This window comes from Strix uralensis, chromosome 12, assembly GCF_047716275.1.
Source record: "Strix uralensis isolate ZFMK-TIS-50842 chromosome 12, bStrUra1, whole genome shotgun sequence".
NCBI lineage: Eukaryota > Metazoa > Chordata > Aves > Strigiformes > Strigidae > Strix > Strix uralensis.
This window is the reverse complement of record NC_133983.1, coordinates 5,458,866-5,481,256: the sequence shown is the minus strand read 5'-3', so window position 1 is coordinate 5,481,256 and position 22,391 is coordinate 5,458,866. Positions and strand designations below refer to the sequence as shown.

General features: G+C 38.8%; 1 protein-coding gene across 1 annotated transcript in view; it reads left to right on the top strand.

Annotated features, from left to right (window-relative positions):
* The window catches only part of SLC6A2 (solute carrier family 6 member 2), a 79,263-nt gene that overhangs the window by 6,413 nt on the left and 50,459 nt on the right, over positions 1-22,391 (top strand). Inside the window, exons 3-4 of the mRNA XM_074881784.1 lie at positions 18,099-18,230; positions 21,970-22,207. Of these exons, the coding sequence (XP_074737885.1) occupies positions 18,099-18,230; positions 21,970-22,207 (370 nt within the window). The remainder of the gene's footprint in view (positions 1-18,098; positions 18,231-21,969; positions 22,208-22,391) is intronic.

The following is a 22,391-nucleotide window of genomic DNA, read 5'->3' as shown; positions in this document are numbered from 1 at the left end:
CTTCCATAGGACCTTGCCTGCCTCACAAGGGCAGGTCCAGTGGCTGTATTATAACATGAAACGGGCCACAGAAAACTTTCAGGACAGTTTAGTATGAACAGCCTGGATGAGATCTTGCCCTCACTGACTTCTTGTAAGCAGGATATGCCCAGTATGTGCTCTAGACTACTTTATAAGATGATAGGGAGGCTCTGTACAGATGGTAAAATTCTGCAAGCTCTCATTAAGCAGATGAGGCAACACTCCAGAAGGGGGAATTCTCAAGCATCACCTTGTCAGTGATCAATAAACACCACAACTTACATGTATTTGACTGCTGCTCACAGCAGAAAGGAAAAGCAGTCTTTGCAGCAAATCAAATACTCCTTGTGCAGTCCTTTTGTGAGAGTTTCAAGGAGCAGTGTATGTCACTGAAGAAATCATCAACTACAGTCATTTCTACTGGCTATTCTCACAAGTGCTATATCCTCATTATAAGTCATTTCTGGCAAGAGCCCATTTTTCTTTTTTTAAAAAGAGACTCCCTAGCTGTATGACTCTCTCTGTAAGTGGTCAGCATCAGTGTACTCAAAACAAGTCTTTATAACTCATCCAGACTTTTAAGTGCTCCCCAGTTCTGTAAGAGGCTATGCCAAATTAAAGAATAAGAAGAGTATTAAAATCAGATTCTCATCAATTTAGGGAGAGACTTACTCTGATGTTTGGATTCCATCTAAAATTTTACTGATGCCAAATGAAGTTGAGTAATGCCTAGTATGATTAACTGATGTGCTCACAGTGGGGGAGGATGATGCTCAGCCTTAGTTAACCAAGCTATTGCAGTTTTTGTACATGATACTTTTAGTATTAATGTTCATTTTTGTTTCATTTTCCTGCATAGTCATAGGGAAAATTAGTATTTCCCATTGAAATTTGTGGAAAAATCGTTTACCATCATAAAGTACTTTTTTTGTGAGCCAAAGTATTTGCAAGGTCAGTCATGTTCAGACTACTCATTAGGAAGCATGTAATTGTTGGATTAGTCACTGGAGACTTATTGTATCATAAGAATCAGATTAAGCTTTTCATGAATTTATTAATAGATGCAGATAAATATTTTAACAATTGTCTAGCTACCATAATATTGACTTTTAATTGCCTCTGAAGCATTATTTTTTAAAGTGTTTTTAGACCACAGTATTTCTGGAAGAAACGTTTGCTTCAAAGCACAGTTCACCAGCAATCAATACACTTTAAAGCAGAAGTATCTTACAATGTATCCTAATGCTCCCTTTCCTAGTCATAGTTCCATAAGCTGTAACGCAGGACTGAGCAATCCACAGCGCAGGTACCAAAGACAGACAGCATACAACCAAATCTGAATATCCCCAAACCAGGCCAGCACAAAGCCAGAAGCCAAGAGCTGTCACACGCTGAGAATGACACCTGTGAAAGTACCACCTCCCACAGAGCTGTGAGCCTGGCTAGCGCACCGCTTCACCAAAAGCAAGCTACAATGCTGACCAGCACTACCTTGCCTTTCTACTAGGTTCTGCCCCCTGTGTTTTGCCAAGTGTCTGCCATCAAATTTAATCACTATTTTGAGAAAGAATATGATCTGGTGCTTCACGCTTCAAAGGCAGATGACCTTTGCCTTGTAATATCAGGGTTTACATTCCAAAATAGCATTGATGATGATAATAATAAATCAACCTTGAAGTAATCTTACTGCAAAGCCTATGCCAAGAGTTTGACTCATCAGTCAGTCAAAGCTTAGATGCAAATCTAGTGATTTTGGTTTCCTAACAGGGGGCTTTCAATTCCCATTAGTGCATCAAACCAGTGACCTCAGATAGGTTAAACTATTATGCTGATCTCCACACCGCGGCCATGAGCTTTGGGCTTCCATGCATCGTGTGACATTGGGGATGATTGTGTGGTATGACAGTACGTCCTTCCCCAGAGCTGGATTCGGTGGCCAGCTCACAAGTTGTTCTCTTCCCTTTCCCACATGACTTGACCATCTCTCTTTCCTTTCCTTGGTCAGCCACTGATCATCTGGTGTATACAGAGCATAGATTCACCTGGGCTCAGCAGCCATGTAGCTCACATGCCAGCTGCTTCTCTGAAATTCCCTCTTCTCCTCTACGTGTCATCTTGGCTCCGAAGAATAAATCTTCAGAACTGTAATGTCTGCAGAGTTATAAGCTACTATGTCATACACCTACTACATATGAAGCATTATGAATGGACAGTAAGGAAGAACTGAATCTTTTTCACCCAAATCTTTCATCAATTCTAAAATTCTAGTTTCTGACTCTGGGGTAAGATACCATGAAATAGTGTATAAGCTGTACACTGTATGGACTCTTGGCTAAATACCTGGTTGAGTGGAGAAGTTATTTGTGCCTGCACAATTCTAGCACCCCTCAGACTGACAATTTTACAAAGGTTCTAGAGATATACAAGCATAGAAAGGTTCTAGACAAGATTCACAGTATTTGGCTTGACGTTACACCTTAAGAGAACCACCATTTGATTAATGTGGGGCAAGCATTCAGAACTGATCTAAGGGGTGCTCCAATCAATTACCAAAACTGGTTTTCCACCTTTGCTCCTCCACATTACAGAGACAATAAAAAAGCTGGTGCAAACCAAATGAGCTGTTCTGACAACAGCAGATACCTCTTTCTAAGCACACTGAATGAACACATTCTGATTACCACTCAGAAGCACTTTATTTTGAACTAAGAGACAGAAAAAACATCAAGTAGTAAACTTAGTTCCATTGTCTGGAAATTTAAAATCTCTACTCGTGGTCTTCTCCCCATCCTCCTCACCGCTCCATCAATCCTGTATGCCCTTCTCAATTCTGCCAAGAAACTGAAGTAGGGAAATATCCCTAGAAATCCATTCCAATAGGATATATATTCCTCCTGGAGAAGTGAATTCTGAAAGTTACATTAGGGAGCCTTCTACATTCACATTAACACTTATTAAAACAGATACAGGAGTTTCTTATAGTTTGGCTAGGGATCTCAGGTTTTGGATACTCATTCAAGCTGAAATAGCAGGCACTTAAGCTTCATCTGTTTCTAGTCTGTTTTCTCACTAACATCTTTTTAAGCTCTTTATTCAATTCGCTGGGAGCAATGGAAAATAAAAAGGCCGTATTAGGAGTGTAGCAGCCAACAGCCCTTCTTTACTGAAGAAACCAAAATATCTCTAAGGAGACTGAGACATGGTCTACATGGTTTTGAGGCAGAATTTCCCTTTCATCTTCTGGCAAAATATCACAAACCTGTCTGTCAGTTCAGTGAATATGTGAATACAGCTCTAGCAGTTTAAAGATGTTATTTCAAAACAGATACTTTCCTCCCCATACTTAAACTAATACAAACCAGAATGTTAATAGAAGTACTTACACATAAGATCAGAACATACTGCTTTAGTGGGTGTTTAGATAGCTGTGAGGGAAACGATGATTAAAATCAGTCCACAAATTACTGAACCTCTTGCTGTGAATTAAAATGGAAACAAATGGTTTAAAGAATTTTGAGGAGTTCTAAGGAGCACCATCAAATAGCTCATGCCTTCATTTTTGCTGTGTCTAATGGGAAGACATCAGCAGCTCCCAGTTCTAAAGCCTTTGTCGCAGGTTAACCAATTGATTAAATAACTAAGAACTGTAGTACGGCTCTCTAATATCAGTTTGGACTGGAAACTCCATAGCATTTACATACATTGTAACTATTAGATGATGATGTACCTAACTGCTCTCAGCACTATTACAAAATAATAAACCATACCCAAATAAATTCTATATTTGGACATATATTTATATTAAAATGTTTTAATTCAGGAGGCAGGAGACAAATTTTAATGGAGTGTCTTTGCAATACAGTTCTAGATCTTTCAGTACTACCTTACTCTCAGTACTTCCCATTCTCTCTGTATATATCCTTCATACAGAATATACAAAACCATGATCATGTATTTGGGGGAATCTTGCAACTGACTCTTGACTTCTTGACTTGAAATGTGACAACAAGAAATCGTTACTATTATTAAAGCTGAAATAAGTTGTATTCAGGACAACTCCACTGCCCCAATCCAGTTTCAATGAAGAGTATGTAAAGATTCCAGGAATATCACACTGATTATAAACCTTCAGTATCCCTTCCTCAGGGCATTTGGAGACAAAGGATTCATGTTAGTAGCCTATTACAGCGTGTCTTGACAACCTGTAATTCCCTCCTCCAACTACAATTCCTTAATATTCGCCTTTCCTTCTCCCTGCTTCTGAGTTAAGTCTTGAACCTTTTGTGGCAAGATTTCATCCTAATTGTGTAGATCTTACACACTAGTGCCAAGTCAGAATAGTTTCAAATGAATTGCCTTACGGACACTCAGGATTTGACATCCTAAAGAAGGATATCTGAGTCCTTCAGGAAATCAGCACCAAAAGTGACTAGACCCCCAGTAATGCTGAATAATCCCTGTTCTCATGAAAATTCTGGAGAGATAACTGTAGTATAATTCAGCATCTTAACTTCTGTATAGATTCAACATACTTAATTTTAGCCATACAGCTTTTGAAACCTTTAATCCATAAAGAAGGGGGAAGGAGGTGGGGGGAATGAAAGGGAAACAGTTAAGTTCCTTGCCTTTTGACATATTATTCTTCATGAAGACCATAGGAAAGAACCTCTAAACTACTTACCAAAGCTATCCTTTGTTTTATTTTCACTCTTCCTTCTCCTTTCCCCTATTCACCATTTACACAAGTTTTGCAATCACTCTCCTGAAGCATGACAAAGGTGACAGCACAGCACACCACTTTGAGAACTAGGGTCTACCATTCAGAGACTGAAACTGTCAGCAGGGAGGTCTGGCTATGTAAGCCACATACTTCTTGACACTCATATTCATCCAAAGCACACTACCAACTTTCCAGTGCATGGAATTCCATGATAACATATTACTAAACAAAACTCGGACAGGATTGAGCAGACAGTTGTCTTTTGCTAGTCCATAACTTTTTTATGACTAGCGTTCTGATTGTTGGTATGCAGTAAGACAAGCTGCCCGTATTATACAATAAGCCTTTTAATAGAAGATGGTAATTTTTCCAGTGCTTCTACTCTTTAAGGCTTTATGAGCACAACCACTCACTTCCAAAAGCACAAGTGATTGCAGAAGCTGTGCTTTTAATGTAGGTATTAACTGCTTGCTATTTTTTGGCTATTACTATTGTTTAAGAATATATGCTAATTTAAGTGTCCAAAATAGGATCCAACACTCCCAGACCGGTGGTGGTAGGCTACACAAATACAAAGCCTTTCCTGGGCTGCTTTGTTATAAACTGCTTCCCTAGAATAAACCTAGCATCAGAAGAGCAGTACTGGTTTGATACTGCCCCACTGAAGTACACAGGAGTGGTGATTTCAACAGTGGAAGAATATTACTTTACAGTCTTTATTTCAGAGCTGGATAAAAATATTGCATGATTTCCAAGAACTGCAATTAGTGACAGAATGAGTAAAAAAGCCATGTCTTGCTATAGCATTCTTGTTAGTTTGAGAAACAGCTTTTGTGGCATTGATGTACAGGAAGGATTGCGGCCGGGTGATTGCATAGCATTCATCTTTACTGAAGTCTGCAGAACGGTGGGAAACTGCTGATTTTCTGGCCCATCAGCAGCATGGAAGAATACACCCTATCTGATTGCCTCACTGACCATACAAACAAGCTGTTACCATGGGCCTAGCATACATACTGAAAAAAAGCAGCCGAGTATTGCGTATCTTATTTTTTGCTAGCTATTTATAAGTTATTCTGCACCTTCTGAACTATGTGTGCTGAATAGCACTCTTCACTGCTTTAACTTTTACTTCTCTTTCTCTCTTTTTCTCTCCTGTAATCAAACACCTCTTGCAATGTGTATCCTGAAGCATGACAAAGTGACAACACATCTGTATCTCGAGGAAAAGTATGATACTAATTCCAGTCAAATTCCAGTTTAATAAAAAAAAGGGGGAGAGGCTAGACTTTTTCTGATACACCACTCGAGTAGAATAATGGAACACTTTTTTCAGACCACAAGGTGGAGCAGTAGATCCTTATAGATCTTAGTAGATCCTAACCTGATAATGAACGTAACAGCCACCTACTGCATTTATAGAAAAAAAAGAAACTGGAGGACCTAACAGGGTGGCTCATGACTTTCAAATACAGGCTGCCCAGTAATAGCAAGGATTGTTCCCAAGCAGACTCTTCTTGGATTTCCCGATTCATTTCATTTATTAGGACATTACAGAAGTGGCCGCTTTTAGTGATGCCTAATTCACATCAAGGAGCTCACTTGTCAGCATGGCCGCAATGAGAGCAAGGAGACAATCCATTGATAGCAAGATGTTACCCCCTGAACACACCATTTTTTAAACGGGTGAAACATTAAAATGGAGATACCGTCTCTTCCCCCAAGGAATGATACAGGAGGAAATAATTTCTCAAATACTAAGTTTAGGAGGTTGTTCTCTGCAGTCCCCTCGAAAGATTTACCTTTGGAAAACAAACAAGCTCCACACAGACTTTCACTATCATTCTACAGTAAAGAGCCATGCTTTCTTTTTTTCTTCTTCAGTGTTAATGTAATCCGCCTTCCAGCAGGTCTCAACGCCTTGCCTTCTTGGCAGAAGCATCATTATTTCACAACACCAGTAACAGAAAGCAAAGAGTTTCAGTGAGCAGGAACAATGAAGTATGTTGGGCTAACCGTGATATTAGAAAGTTCAAGTGTTATCAAAACATCAAGTTCACAGCTTAGAAGCTACTCCAAAGTATCTCTGCTACATGACTCTTCGTCAGCATGCAGGGCTGTATCTACCTACTGATGTCCAATAAGACTGATGCTAGAAGAAAGCTTGAAAGCTCATGCCCCCAACTGAGAGGTGATTATAGCTGTACATAGGCATCTTATTTAAAAGAGTTATCACAAAACTAAGGAATAGCTTGTGCTGTGCAGTGCTTTTGTCTCCTCTCTAAAGAGAAATGCAGATGTGTCAATGAGATCATGAGGCAGGTGTTGGTGAGACTGGAGATGCTCCAGCATTTTGTTTTGGGGAAGAGTTTGATCATTTGCTCCTTTTCTGCAGTTTGTTTCTCATTTATGTATGGCTCTACAGCCTTAGTTAAAATCAATAGATTCATAAACCACAAGGGAGAAATCCTGACCCAGCTGAAGTCAATGGGTGTTTTTTTTCCATTGACGTCACCAGAGCCAAGATTTCAACCCAAATAACAGACGTCTCTCTCTTAAGGACTCCTAAGTAGACAGAATTTTCAGACTAAGAATTATGTGAGAAGAAAAACAGAGTAAAGTAATAAAAAATTATTCAGACTAAACTGATATAGAAGACTTCCATTGACTAATAACTGATGTTCACTCAGTGCAATACCTCAGTACTTTAGCTAATAAGTAATATGTTGGGACTTACATAGATCATGGTCATTATTACACAAAATGAATTTACTCTGTGAGAGTTAGACTATGATCTCGGCATTCTCCTATGTAGGGCTCAAGCAATAAAAAAAAAAGTACTATTTTAAGAAGTTCTTTTTACTCTCACAGTTTCATAGAGACAAATGATTAGGCAAGAATCTCTTTCTAGCTTTCAAGGCTAAAGAGAAAAGCTGGGAAAATACAAAGCCAGTACAAGACTAAAAGCCAGCAGGCAAATAAAAGGATTGGACTAGAAGATCTTACATTTTAAGACATGTTAAATTATTTAGGGGGCCTAATCCATGGTTTTTCAAGTTTTGAAACTGGGAGTTGTAGGAATATAGATGGCATGGGTTACTCTCTCTCCCTTGACTCTTCCCTAAAAGAAAGTGACAGAAAACAGTTACCAGGCTATTCCTAAATTGCAGGTTAATCCTTTATTGATGCATACAGAGACTGATGACAAAAATCACTGTCTCTAACCCTAAATTAAGAGATTTGGAGATCTTCAAGATACCTACATATTTCCTTCTAAATACTGTTTTACAGTCATGTAAAATATAAAGTTTATGTGTTTAAAAGCTGATTAGAAATATGAAAAAAAATATAGCTATGCAATAAATTGAAAACACCAAGCTCAGTCATGCTGATTTATCATACGGTCTGAGTAATCAGTGAACAAAATTGCCCCACAATCTGCCCTACAGAAAGCTTGCACTATGATGAAACAAGAAGGATTTTGCTTCAAACTGTTAATAGGCCTGTGCTTCATCTTGGCAGTGAGCTATGATGGGCCCTGAGGTCATTTTCACATTCTTCTATGGCATGTCAAGCTAGAAGGCCCTGTGCAGAATGGCAGTGATAAAGTATGTACTGGACAGCTCGGACTGAGGGGAAAATTTACTTCATTGCTTGAAGCCTATTAGGAAAATAGTCCCCTAAATAAGAACAAAGATAAAGCTCAGGTTTCAAACTCAAATAAAAACTTTTGTCAGATTAATTCCCACAGAAGAGGGACAGTAGTTGGACAGAACATGAAGGAAGCCTGTTGCCAGCCAATACAGCTAGATTGATGCAGCACTGTTGTGGTTTCATACCGGTCTAGGTGAGATTCAGTTTACCCCTTGGAGCAAGGGAACATCAAGAGAAGTAGTTCTTATAGTCCTCCTGTTGCAGGGATGCTATTGGAAAATTTTGCTTTATGCCCACAATGCCCAGATTCTCAGAGAGACCCCACCCGATGGCTCTGCACTGCATACAGAATATTACCAACACTACCCTAGGCCAAATACAGGTATTTTTCCAAATGGAAAGTTTTTTTGTGAAGAATGCTGTGACAGTTTTTGTGAAATTCTTGTGTTCAGTGCTAATAGAAAGGTACAAAGTAAGGAAGCCACAGCCATTTGGAAGTTACCTTTGCCCAGAACTTCCAATATTTTAGCACAATCCAACAGCAGCTATAACCTCTGATAAGAGCACAGGGGTTTGCATTGTTCTAGGCAATTATGCAGTAGTAGCCATCACCGTAATGGTAGATTTGCCAAAATCATTGCGAACGGCATTACACACAGCCATTAAAGTTTACAGATAAATTAAGTTGTTATAACATTGTCTTATATAAGAAAATATTATTTGTGGCTAGATAGCATACTATCCGTTTCAAAATATGTGTGAAATCTGTATCTGTAGTTTATATAGCATGTCTAAGAAATATAGATGTATGAGAAAACTGTATATAAAGACTACTTCCCAGTAGTGTTGACAGAAAACATAGGTCGGTTTTAATAAAACATGGAGAATGGCTTTATAGTGTATGTAACTGCTTTCTACTTTAAAGCCCTGTATAAACATGCATTATATGTAGTTTACAGTATAGTTATTCTGGTTCCTTTAGTGGCATCAGAAAGAACATTCATCCTGAATGCTTCATTTATAATGACTGAGAGTAAAGGTTAGATTTACTTGAATTCTTATAGGTAGGACAGTATAACTGTCTCGTACTTTTGTGATAGCACATAATCCTTTATTGATAGGAAGAATTTAGAAGATTCTGTGGTGCAAGAGTTTGTAAAGATTAAGATAATACAGAAAGTATTACACTATTAGAAATAAATCTCTAATAAAGCCTGGAAGGAAAAGGAATGTTTTGCTTTGGTCATAGTCTCCAAAAATTGGCATTACAACTTAAAATTGGATTAATCATTAAATGGTAAGGCAAGTTTTAAGTGTACCTCGGAGTGTTTATGCTTGATTCTTCTCTAGCAGAATTTCAAGGCATTTACCTCCCATTGGTTTGTACATTAATCCTCTTGAAAGCTGCCTGGCACTTGTCTAGAGCTGATTTAAGATGTCTTAAGCACTTTGTTTTACCCTGGCACAGTTATGAATCTCATGATGCCTAAAATGGGTACTGTGTCCTCTCCAGAGGGTGCTTAACTTTGGGGCTGTTTTTTATTTTGACAATCTGCAAAAGAAAAACAGTCTTTAAGAGAAACACCCTCCATCTGAGGTTGCGTTGTGAACCAGAAATTGCACTGTTACATGCAGAGAACAAAGCACATTTAACAGTCCTTGTCTCACAGTGTACATTAGTTACTACTCTGGCTCTAATTAGCTCTGCCAGCGCAGTTGTGTCACCTTGTATTAAGCACCCAGTGCAGGTGGCATAACTAGGAGGGGAGTTTCCCCGTGTATACCCTGTACAACGTACACAGGACAGCGAGCAGCTCCCACAAGGGTAATCCTAAGAATGTTAGAAAGAATAGAAAGACCAAAGCAAACACTAACACTGCCTAAATGAGGGGCTGAAATACAGAGGATTCATCCCAGGCTCTTTTCTAGTAAGGTGGAGGAATATATCTGGGATATAAACCTGGCATTCCTGGAGCATCAAATGCACAGCTCAGAAAGTGGGTACCGTAACTTAATGTGGGTACAAAAAGTGCCCATGTAACTCTTCAACCTGCCAATATATGAACCTGCTACACCAAGAAATACCTGTAAGGTGGGAATTTTAGAAAAGCAGGAATCACTGCTGTAATTCATTAGTTCACTCAGTCTCTTCAGATTATAAAAAGACAGATGAAACACTTGATTGCAGTGCTTAAGCATCTTCACAGGAGGGAAACAGAGTGTTGCAGGGAATTTTCATTTATCAGGGAAAGCACTGCCATAATCAAATGTCAGATATATTCAAATTAGAAATAATTATTTTTTTTAAAAAATATTTTTTACACAAAAGTTACTAACCTATGAAATAAACTAACCTATATGAAATAAACTACCAAAAAAGCAAAGGATCCACCTGATATCTTCAAATCAGGATTGTATGTTTTTCTGTCTGAAACTCTGGTTTATGTTAGACGGAAGGTTAGATCAAAGTATCTAACAATCCATTCTGGCATCAAAATCAGATGGATCTATGAATTCTGAAAATATTCATTTAAATTTACAGCTGACTGAGGCAAAACAAACACAAATGAACATACAGGTTCCCTGAGAAGGTAGAGAAAACTATGCCTAACAGTTTGTATCTGAACCAAAGTAAAGCTGTAGTTGCCAAAATCTCCCTGGCACCAAGCAAGGACTTCCCTACACTTAAGAGACAGCTAAAGCTGATGACGTAGTATTTCATTTCATGAACATGATTATATTCTGTATATCACAGAAAACAGTTTTTCAGTACACACGTTTCAAGGAAAACTTATCACATGAGGTTATGTTATTATGGATTTTCTAGTGCTGGAATCCAGCAAAACCTGCTTGTCTTGATCCACAAATTCACAGCAAATAGCTTCTGATGTCTTCATTCAAAAATATTTTAAGCCATGGATGTTCTGCCCCAATAAATCAGGGTACATTTTGATGGACACTTGACTTTGTACATCTCAAGTACAGCCTACACTGTACATGGGTGGGTTTGTTGATAGGCAGTTGCAGGTGAATATATCTTTGTGTCACCCCTAATAATTGCAAAGTTGGGGAAAAAACACAAATAGAATGCTCCTATTAATAAAATGATAGAATAGTATTTTTTCATCTTAATTTAGTATCTCTTAAGCTTCCAGTCATGTCTATGGTGAAGCAGCAGCATTCTCCAGCTAGGCATCTGCACGCTGACCCAGCAGTCCAGTACTACGCACTTCCCCTGACCAGCACATTCTGAAAAGCTTGTGAACTAGCAAGTTTGCTGTTTTGCTCCCAGCAGTGTTAGCTGTGCCAGGGAAGGATACTCCCACTCCTACAACCCCTGTCCTATTGAACATTAGTAATAGGGATTTCATAAATCCCGTAACAAAACAGTCTACAAGCTGGCTCCACATTCTAGCTCACTTACTTTCTCATTTCTTGTTTAAACCAGCCAGATAGTTAAAGAAAAAGGCACAAAACCAGCAAGATGGATTTGGGCAGGAATGTTAGACCTTCACATTGTTACAAACTCAAGGATATTTACTTACCAAACTACTGCCAAAATTCACCTTGATGCTAATTCATTTATTTAGAAACAAAGGGGCCAGCTCCAGTACCTTCTGCTATAAGGAGGCACAATGTGAAAACAAAAGCTATCAGTGCAACCTTGTAAAGCAAAGTTTTAGACTTCCTACGGTCACACTCGTGGCAGAAGATGGGAATGGCTTCATTTCCTGAAGTAGCAACAGTTAGAGTGTTGTGAAGGTCAGCAGCAGGAACTGCCCCCACCTCCCCCCACTGCAGAGCTCCAGAGCTCCCACTGCCTCACTGGCCATCTTGGACCAACCTGATTTATATTCTCTCAAACCCACCATGTCTCTTTATTCTTTAATTTCCTATCAAACAACATAGGCCGGGGTTCTGTTCTTGTATGTTTCTGCAATTATCTTTAAACTACACACTGTTGTAAATGTGATCATTTCATTAATTTATGTAAATAGGACCTTAGCCAATGACTTGGGTGTTATTTATGAATGAATCATGCTGCTCTGAGTGGTTGGGTATATTTAACTCTCATTAATTTGTTCAAAATAGCTACTAATGGGTTTCTTTAGCTCATTACTCTTGTAACAAAAAGCTAAAGAGATGACTGGGTTTGCATGGAAGGGCTTGGGTAACCCTTTCTGTTACAAGCCAGTGACCAGCTTATAAGTACACTGCGCTTCAAGTCACTTCAAGTGATTTCAAGGCAGTAGCAGGTTAACAGCTCAAGACAAAAAATGCAGGCTTCGGTTGGCATCAGCCCATGAACAGCATTGAACCATTTCTGGAAACCATTTGTTTTCACTTCCTTTTGAGTGAAAGGAACGCTATTAAAATTGGAATTCTGGAAAAACTGAAGGCTCGGAGCCCAAATCGAGAGTAGAAATATAAATAGGTTCAAATCTAGCAATGTTTTTAGAGGGAGTAGCTAAATATAAGGGCTTCAAAAGAAACATGTCACTCACCATGGTATAGCTCCACTGGTTTTATGATTCAAAAATACTTTCCATGAAAAAGGTTGCATACTTGGAAGATTTTATTGCATACTTGGAGGATTTTATATGTGCAAAGTGCTGCTGAAGTTTTTATAGTATGTCACACGATCTGTTTTGCAGAAAACTGTTATTTTTGACTACTATAATCTATTGCTGGCTGGGCTCAACATCATTATACAGCTGCTGTTAAAAATCATCCTCTTGGCTTTGGCACTGATGTTACATCATGCTCCTTTGTATCTCCAACTTCTTTTTGCTGTACATGCAAACCCTTATTGCTTTTAATCTCAGGTCAGTAAAGGTCTACCCTTCCAGCCCTTCTTCCTAGGAGTCAGCGACAGGCTCAAGCTTGTGTCCCCCAGAGGTGCCCTCGGTGGCTGTACAAGCCAGTTGGTAGCCAGTCTGCTGAAGAGCCAGAACTAATGTTAAAGTACTAAGAAATGCCTGCCTTTCCAATTACCTAGTTTTTCTACCTATTATGATCTTGTACAATCCAGAGTTCAAGATCTCTGCATCAGGGACTTCCTTTTTCATTCACAAGAGTCTGCACAGATTAGAGTTTCCACCCATTTTCCTCATTGTCCAAGCAAACATACTGCATCGCAAACAAACTGTTCGCTGATATTGTTTGAAGTACTATTTATTTTGTATGAAAAAAACAAGCAGTGTTGATCAGATACAGAGATTAGCTTGTATTTCAGTTCACCAAGCGGGAGATCTTTGGTTTTAGACTCTTCCAGCACAAGTACTGGAAACACTTCTATCTGAAAATATACTGCAACATTTGCTCAAAGTTTGTTGTTTTAGCAGACATCACCGCCAGTTAACATTTTGACTAGAATAACCATGGTAACAAATGCAGAAGGCTAAGGAGCACAAATAGTTCAAAGTTGTTTCAACTACCCCTGGCCTGGCCTGCTTCTTGTATGTGCATCAACAAATCCTTTTAGGACAACAGCAGCTGTTTAAATGATCTTTTCTCGGTCATTAGTAAATTAATGCTTCTTTCTTTCTGGTATTTAAAAGCAAGATGAGACCTCCTTGTAGGATTGAGAGGAGTATTTAGAGCTGTATTCATCTTTGCTTCCCACCCCCTAGGATGCTGTGAATGCTGAAGAACAGAGGGAGGAGACACCCTTTTTGTGGATTCTGTTATACCATAATTAAGAAGCTGTTCTGGCACTGAATACAGGAACGCAAAGCCTGCCTTGTATTTTGTCCTTCATTAATTAAATGTAATAGTTTTCTTAAAAATCTTCTGTGTAAGTTTCCACTTGAAGTTTCACACAGATGGTTCTTGTAGAAGCTGAGGATTTGACCTAATCTAGTTTTGCATAAGAACAAGGCTGTTTTAACTCCATGTATACACTGGTACCTTAAGGGATGTATATGGATCTCATGAAATCTGTTAACAGAGAAATGTAGCAATTCACAACAGTCCAAGGCCAACCTGTGGCCTTTGAGCTGCATGTAACAAAGTATGGCTCTTATGCCAGGGCTGTATTACAGATGTTAATTACTTCAGATTTTTAGTTGTAAAGGAAAATTGGGAACCATTAGGGATTGCTGAAACCAGGATTGCCTTGTGGGATGCAGCTGTGTGCTCAGGCCCATCCCATCACACAGCGGGGGAGTGGAATCCCCTTGAGTGCTATCAGTCTGCTGTGGCCAATGCAGCAATCCCACAGATTGCATTCCCTCAGCTCTCTGAGGTAGGTAGATCTTGGCAAGCCAGCCTTAAGTGCTGGCCAAACTGTGTGCTCCTTAAGAATGAGTTCTGCTGTCTGGGCTATACAAATCTGACTGGCCCCTTGGATTCATGCAATTAAAGCACAGCAGTTTCTGTGGCCAGTGGCACAGGCAGAAGTGGCACAGATGTCGTCATGTCACTCTTCCTAACACATTTTGGCCCCATAGACCAGGTGGGCATTAACAGTGAGGCTGCTCCTTCAGAGAAGTCTGGTAGGATGCTCAATTTCACACCAGTGGACCTAAAGCAAGAGGCCCACCAGGATGCCAGTTTGTGTCCTCCATGGCCCACAGGATGCTCACACATGCAGGATGGTATGCAGTCTCCTTCCAAACAAGATCACTTGTTCAGAAGATACTGTACACAAACCAGTCCTATGATGGAGCCCGTGTGCAATCACAGAGTGAGGTTGATCACATATCACACATATGCTGTTTATAAGCATTTGCATACCATTCTAGTTTGCAGAAAATTGAACAATACTTTGACCATCATTTATTTTCCCTTGAAGTGCCCATGATCTCAGAAAGAGTTCAGTGAACACCGTGAAGTTTGATTCTGGATATTGGTTAGGAAGAGAAGAGCAAATATCAAGACATTTATAAAGTACCTTACTTTTTGGCATTTTTTACCTAATCAAAAGCTATTAAAAAAGAAGTTTCCAGAAGTCTCCAAAACATGAAATCAACTTAATGTGACTAAGCACCCTTACTTTGATATTTATCTCAATTTCAAAATACTTCAATCATTTAGTTACCTGAAAAGTAACCCAGCTATGAAACCCTGCCACACTGTGTAACTGCTCTTTGCTGAAAATTACACCACACCTTATTAATCCCTTGCGGGGGCAGGGTGGGGGGAAAAAAAAAAAAAGAAACCTCCTTTAACTAAAGCCTGGAATGACTCGCAGCCAAATAGATGACGCTTACACAAGTATGCGTAAGTACAGTACACTTCACAGTTCATCATGGTATTAGTCATACTTAAAAAACACGTATTTTAAACTGGCATTTAATATGTATGTCCACTACACATCTCCAGGATTAATTTTCTCACAGATTTCCCTATTCAATTTGTGGCATCACGTTTTTCGCAGTCTCTTGACATAAATGTTAATCAAACAGCACTCTGTGCAAACTCCATACCTCCCAAATACAAGCTAGGCTTGTGAGTCAGCTCCACACACTGTAATACTATCGAAGCAAGACAAGTATGGCACTTCAAAGGCTGTCATTTACAAGAAATCTGATGGCAAAACCACCTGAAATATTTTTTCTAGATTCTAGGTATGGCGAAAGCAATATGTAGTATCCCAGATTGATTTAGCTAAGTGTGTTTCAACATTGAACAGAGCTCAGAACTGCAGGGCATCAAGTATTTGTTGAATACAAATTATTTTTTTCTCTACAATATTCAAACATACGACAGTTCAACAATCATAGAAAGCAGCTTATGAACAGCACTGAAATACTATTAAAACATGTATCATTCGTACTGTAGTAGCTTACGTGAATGCAACCTGCATTCCATATGCACTCCATATAAACATAATGAATTAGAAGATTCTTGCCCCCAAAGTGATACAACCTATATATTTCAGCTTTTAGGGTACATTCTCAAAGCTTTAAGCTGTTCTTTATTTCTGTTGATAAACCTTGTCTCTGTTTCATTGCAAGATTTCAACTTTTAAATGTCTAAGCTTACAACTGAATGCTGAATACATTGTCCTTACCATTATGTTACAGCACGTTACTTTTAGATTTGTGGTATGACTAAGAGAACAATTTGTTTTTCCATTCTTATTCTCCAGTATATACTCAAAATTCCCTCTCTGAACATGCTAGGCACTAGTAATATCTGTGAAAAGCAAACATGAGAGGTAAAGGAGCAACAACTATTCAGACTTCTAAAAGCACGACAGTAGTGTCAGAGGTACTTTTAAAATATGTAATTCATTCTGCCTACTGGCATGTTTTAGATAGCTAGTCATGCTTTTAGCTTTTATACTTTTATAGACTACACATACCTTTTGTAAGTTTATATATTTAGAAGCAATGCAAACTGACTTCCTTTTGCAAGAGAAGTTTTCAAATTACTAAACCAGTACAGCAGATTTAAAGGTTTGCACAAGTTCCTAGTCCTTGCTATTGGGAGAAAGAGATACCTGCTGCTGTTTTTTCTTTTGCTAGAACAATTTAACCCTGATTTTCACAATCTAGTTTCTCTTTCATATGTAACTCTTAAAAGACAGCAGTCCATTATTCAGGATATGTAATTACTCTGTCAGCTTCTTATTTATTCAAAACAATCTAATAATTTTTTATACAGACAAATTTTACATGAACTGAACTGTACTGGACCAAGTAAGCTATGCAATAAACTAAAAGCTACACTTTACAGGTACCACAAAGCAGAGGACTGACAGACCATCCAGTTATTAAACACAACACCAACTATAACCGTTTTATAGTACCATATGTAGCCATGTGCTGGGGGAGTCTTCTTTCTGTAAGCTGGATCATATAAAATAGTTAAGAAATTTTCAGATAGTTTCTACATTAGATGATCCTCTTCTGTTTCAGTTGGCAATACTTTTTATGATAGTAGCACTAACACATCAGGATTTTTCCACAGGTGACAGTTTCTGTGGTATGAACTCACAGGAGGATCCTCAGTCAAGTAAAGTTATGTACTCCAGGAAGGAGCACGCAGCCCCAGCACCGTCCTGCTGCAATATAAAGATGCTGTACTTGGGCCTAGCAGTGAAACCTAGTACATACTCCACATTAATGGCAATAAGTATTACTACATTGGAAAGGGGTATGTTGTCTAACACATTTCATAAGAATAAGGGAATTTATTATAGCAAAAACCAAAATATGCCATAGAAGCCCAAATTCCATACAACTGACCAGTATTGATTAATTTTCAAGCCAGAGGTTCCTACGGAAACCTCACACAGTGGGATTTAAACTGCACTTACAGGAACTCACACGACTTTTTTTTTTTTTCCTCTGTTGCTGGCCTCCATGCTCCCTTTTGAACATACTACACTAAAAAAACTTAACAAAATTTTTCATAGTCCCTTTCCCTTTTTAGCTCTGCAACTGTGTTTGGCATCATTTCTTCTTCAGTTAGGGACTGATTTTAGGGGTCACATGTTTTTTCCCTTTGAAGCCAAAAACCAGAGGAGAAACATTAGGGGGAAATAGGAGCATGGTCTACAGCTTTTTTCAGGCGTTCTCTCTCTGGGACCCTAAAAAGAATACAGGAAAGGGACAAGAGAATATGGGTTCTTCCTTCCTGATATCTCCTTCCTACTTTCCAGAGGCAGTGGCTTATCCAGTAAAAGTAAGCAACAGAGAAAGCAAAACATAACCAAAACGTAGACGACAATGTCTAATTATTCTCTTTCCAGGTGCTTTTCTTATTCCCTATATCCTCTTCTTAATCATTGCTGGAATGCCCCTGTTCTATATGGAATTAGCACTGGGACAGTATAACCGAGAAGGGGCTGCCACTGTGTGGAAAATCTGTCCAGTTTTCAAAGGTAAGTGTCCCTCTGCTCACTTGAATAGCACCATGAGGGTGCCACACACTTGTGATCACAAAGTAAAGGTCTCTCATCTTTCCACAGACAGCATGATATTTGCTGACCTTTCCCCAACCCTTGAAGTCAGAAGTCTTTTCTTTATCACAGGTGGAACACAAAATGGGAAAAGCCACAGAAATCATCTTCAGGGTGATTGCTAAGAGTACAACAGAGAGCAATGAGCAGGAGCAGTTCAGCCCTGTCCTCCCTTTCCCCTGCCTATTGGGGAGTGGGAGGAACTGGGTATCGCTAGGCGGAGGGAGGGGTTGGCAATGCAAACATTTGGAAATACCACATCCCATCCAGGTCAGTTCAGCCCTGTCTCCCCCAGTGACTAAGATAACCACTGCCTCCATTCAGTTCCCTGTGCGGAGCGCTCTCTGCAGAAGTCAGCGTACCACAGTGGCTAGAACACTAAATGAAGTTGTGAAGACACTAGTTCAGTCACTAGACTTGTAACGTCACACAAGTTATCTGTGGCTCTGTACTTCAGTTTTCCTGCCTAGGAAATAGGAGCAATGATTCTGATAGACTTTGTAAAGTGGTTTTTAAATCTAGCAATGAAAAGCACTTACTAAAACCTGAACATTATTATTACTATGGAGTGGTCTGCACTAGGGTTAACTCTCCAGTGTCACTGAATTTGTGGAGTGTTGTTTTGTGCACTGAGTTGCAATCAATCTGCAAGGAAGAAATACCCGAGGTTAGGTGTTTGGATACTGATTGGGGTGTTTGGCATTGGTCAGGGATAAAGGGATCTCCCTGGGTGAAAGAAGCCATATGCTTTCTGTACATGAAACAAGTATTTGTCAAGGAGCTTCAAGAATTTTCTTAAGCATTGCTTACCAGCAAAAATCATAAGTTCCCTTATATCTATACCAGATTGTATCTAAAATCTTATGTAAAAGCCTTTTCAACACAGAGCTATCTGAAATGAAACCAGTCAAGCTCAGCTGATCTTAGAAGCTTAAAATTCAGATCATGTTCATCCCATGACTGACAAAAGCTGAGGAGCTTAACAATAGCAATCCAAACCTGGCGGATCCTGTGCTTGGATATAGGTTACACTGAGTAAATGTTAGTCTCCTTTCTCAAAATACAGCTTTCCTCTTCAAGGAGTCTAGTGCCGCAGAATAGGAAAACTGCAGGGTTTTTATCAGTCAAACCCAAAACTCAAAGCAAAATTAGAGATATAATAAAAAGTAAATAAGCAAACTAATAAGTGCTCCAAAATTTTTAAATTAATTCATATAGATTTACCTATCCCTTCTATAACCCCTTCATGGGAGACAGAATTCATCCCAGCACCCGGGAACCTGAAGACCCTTGCTCAATCAAAATTCCTGCTGGTATCAGTTAATACCTTTGGATGGCCGCAAGGATTTTGAAAACCTAACTGCAAAAATTAGACCTTAAGGATCTCAAAGTGGTTGAGCCAAATACCACTGAGCTCAGAGGTACTCTATCTGTTGACTTCAGGATTGAAAAGATGATGAGAAAGGAAAATAGAACTTATTTCATGTATAGTCTTGTTGACATTCCAGCTGTGTTTTTAAACTGACATTTTCAAGGTGGACTAAACATACATTCCTGTTGATTTTTAAGTCTTCTTATTACTAGGATATAGAAGAGCATAAGTTATTTGATTCTCAAAAAGTAATAAGCATTGAGTTGTATTTGCACCTCAGCACTAGTATAAAATCAGGTACTTCTGAAGTTTTGACCAAATCTTCTGGTAACATACAAACACATTTTACTGCTAATGCTTTTGCTTCTGGAATAACTCAAATCTCTCATTCAAATGAAAAGTACACAGTCTACAGAAATTTATTACAGCTTCTCGAAATGAACAGCACTATAGTACTAATTTTAGCTATTAATATTATTGCTTATGAACTCTGAGGACTCTACTTCTAATGAGATGCTTTCATAATGGATACATTTAAAAATATACCCTGTAACCTTTGCAACACAGTCTGTTTTCATCTCTACATTTTCCAGGGTCTATTTTAGAGGGTGGGTGGTGCAGCATTACTTTTAAGAAATGCTAGATCTAGAAACAGAAGAGCAAATTCATTCCTGAAGAGTCTTATTATTTCAGAGGCTTGACATTTAAGATACGTTCAATGCAGTATTTTTTATTCTTGATACTAAATATCTATCATTGTCCTCCTGAATTGGAGAAATTGCAGAAACACTTTTTTTAAACAGAAATCATCCAATTTCTGTGCAACATATATTATTTGTACTTAGTATTTTAACATTCAGATGAATATTTAAGGATTATCCCCTTGGGTGATTCCCCCCTCTTCTCCATTCTATTGATCACAATGTATCACTAGAATTTGAGTGTTAATATACTGGATTCATTTAAGCACCAAGAATTTGAAGATACAGTTTCATCTTTACTCTCACAATCTTTTCCCCAGTGTTAGGGAATGAGCAAACTGGTCTATGTATTAAAAGCCTCCTGAAGAGCAAAGTGTAATTTTGGTATATGCAGCAGTCTTTGAACTGCCAACTCCTTCAGGGTCAGCATCTGTTCCTCATGCAAATTTTAAACCAAGGATTAATTCTCAAAGTGTGTGCTATTTCCTTGCTTTGTCAAGAAATATGAAAGCCTTGCTTTATCCAGAAATACAAAACTCAAAAAAAACTAAACTGAAGGAAATTAGAAGTAAAGGTCTACACTTTGGTGCTGTGACAGTACAGTGATGATAGTCATAAAACAGCTGTCATCTGTACCTGTTATATGTAGCTCTGGGATAGGATTCAGAGAACAATGCTGCACACAGAGTAAAGGAAGAATGGTATAAGCCAAGGTGAAGCAAATTTCTTGCACAGTTCTGGCAACAAACTTTTGTTCTGCTCTGACATTAGTACCAAAGCTTCCTCCCAAACCATTGGAAAATGTCCATTTTCATGTGAACATGCACTCTCTCAGGCTTGCTTGCTAAAGGGACCCTCCAAGAACACTTCACAGAGTACACAAAAATACAAACCAAATGTTCAAAGTCAAAAGAGAATGCTTACAGTGGGGATTCTGTAATCCTGGGGACATAATAAAATGGTTTGAAGGTCCACACACAGTTTAGCCCCAAGCTTGATATTCACCAAGATTTACTGGCCTGCCCAAGAACCCCTCAGTGGAACAGCACAGACTGTTTCATGCATGTTTTGGACCTCGTTACATGCTGACAGAAGCCAATCTGGAAAGTAACAATGGGAAAGAAACAGGAGAGGGTTGGGTGTTTGTTCCAAACTAGCTCAGGGTGGGAACGTGAGGCATAGGAGAACTTCACTTAAGTCTCGAGCTTTCTTTTTCCAAGAAAAGTTGGCAAGGAATCTGGCATTATGAAGATGAAGTGAGTTTCACTCCTAACATGGGCTTGCAATATTCTACATTGGAAGGCTGTACAAGAGCAAACTTTGACATTGCACTGCTTAATTTCTTTCTTTGGCAATCAACTGGATTTGCTAAAAGCCAGTCATTTTCCAAAATCATTAATGTAATTTTTTTGTTTTAAGGTCAGTGACACTGTGTCTGCATGTGTATATGTAAATGTCAAAAATTCCCTTTATTGGTCTGAAGATCTAAATGAATTTGCAACCGTGTATGGCTGAGTTTAACTCTAGTGTTTGCAAATACTGTTGCATGTAAAACGCAATGTATAATCTAGTTTTCCTTTGTCTTTAGGTGTAGGCTATGCAGTGATACTCATAGCTCTTTACGTGGGTTTCTACTACAACGTTATCATAGCTTGGTCTCTGTATTATCTATTTTCATCATTCACATTTGAGCTCCCCTGGACAAACTGCGACAACAGTTGGAACAGTCCAAACTGTACAGATCCCAAACTCTTCAATGCATCAGTGCTTGGCAATGGTACCAAATACTCGAAGTACAAACTCACTCCTGCAGCTGAATTTTATGAGTAAGTGTTGACTTGACTTTGCTATTTATTCAGAATTCTATGTCTAAGAGTGTTTCCTCTGGAAGGTAAAATGGCTTTAGCATCCAGCCTCTAGAATAAGCATCAGAAGACTAAAGTTAAAATGCAGTTGTAACGTTGATCTGTATTCCTGTGTGATTAAGACTCTTGCCTCTGTGAGCTCTGG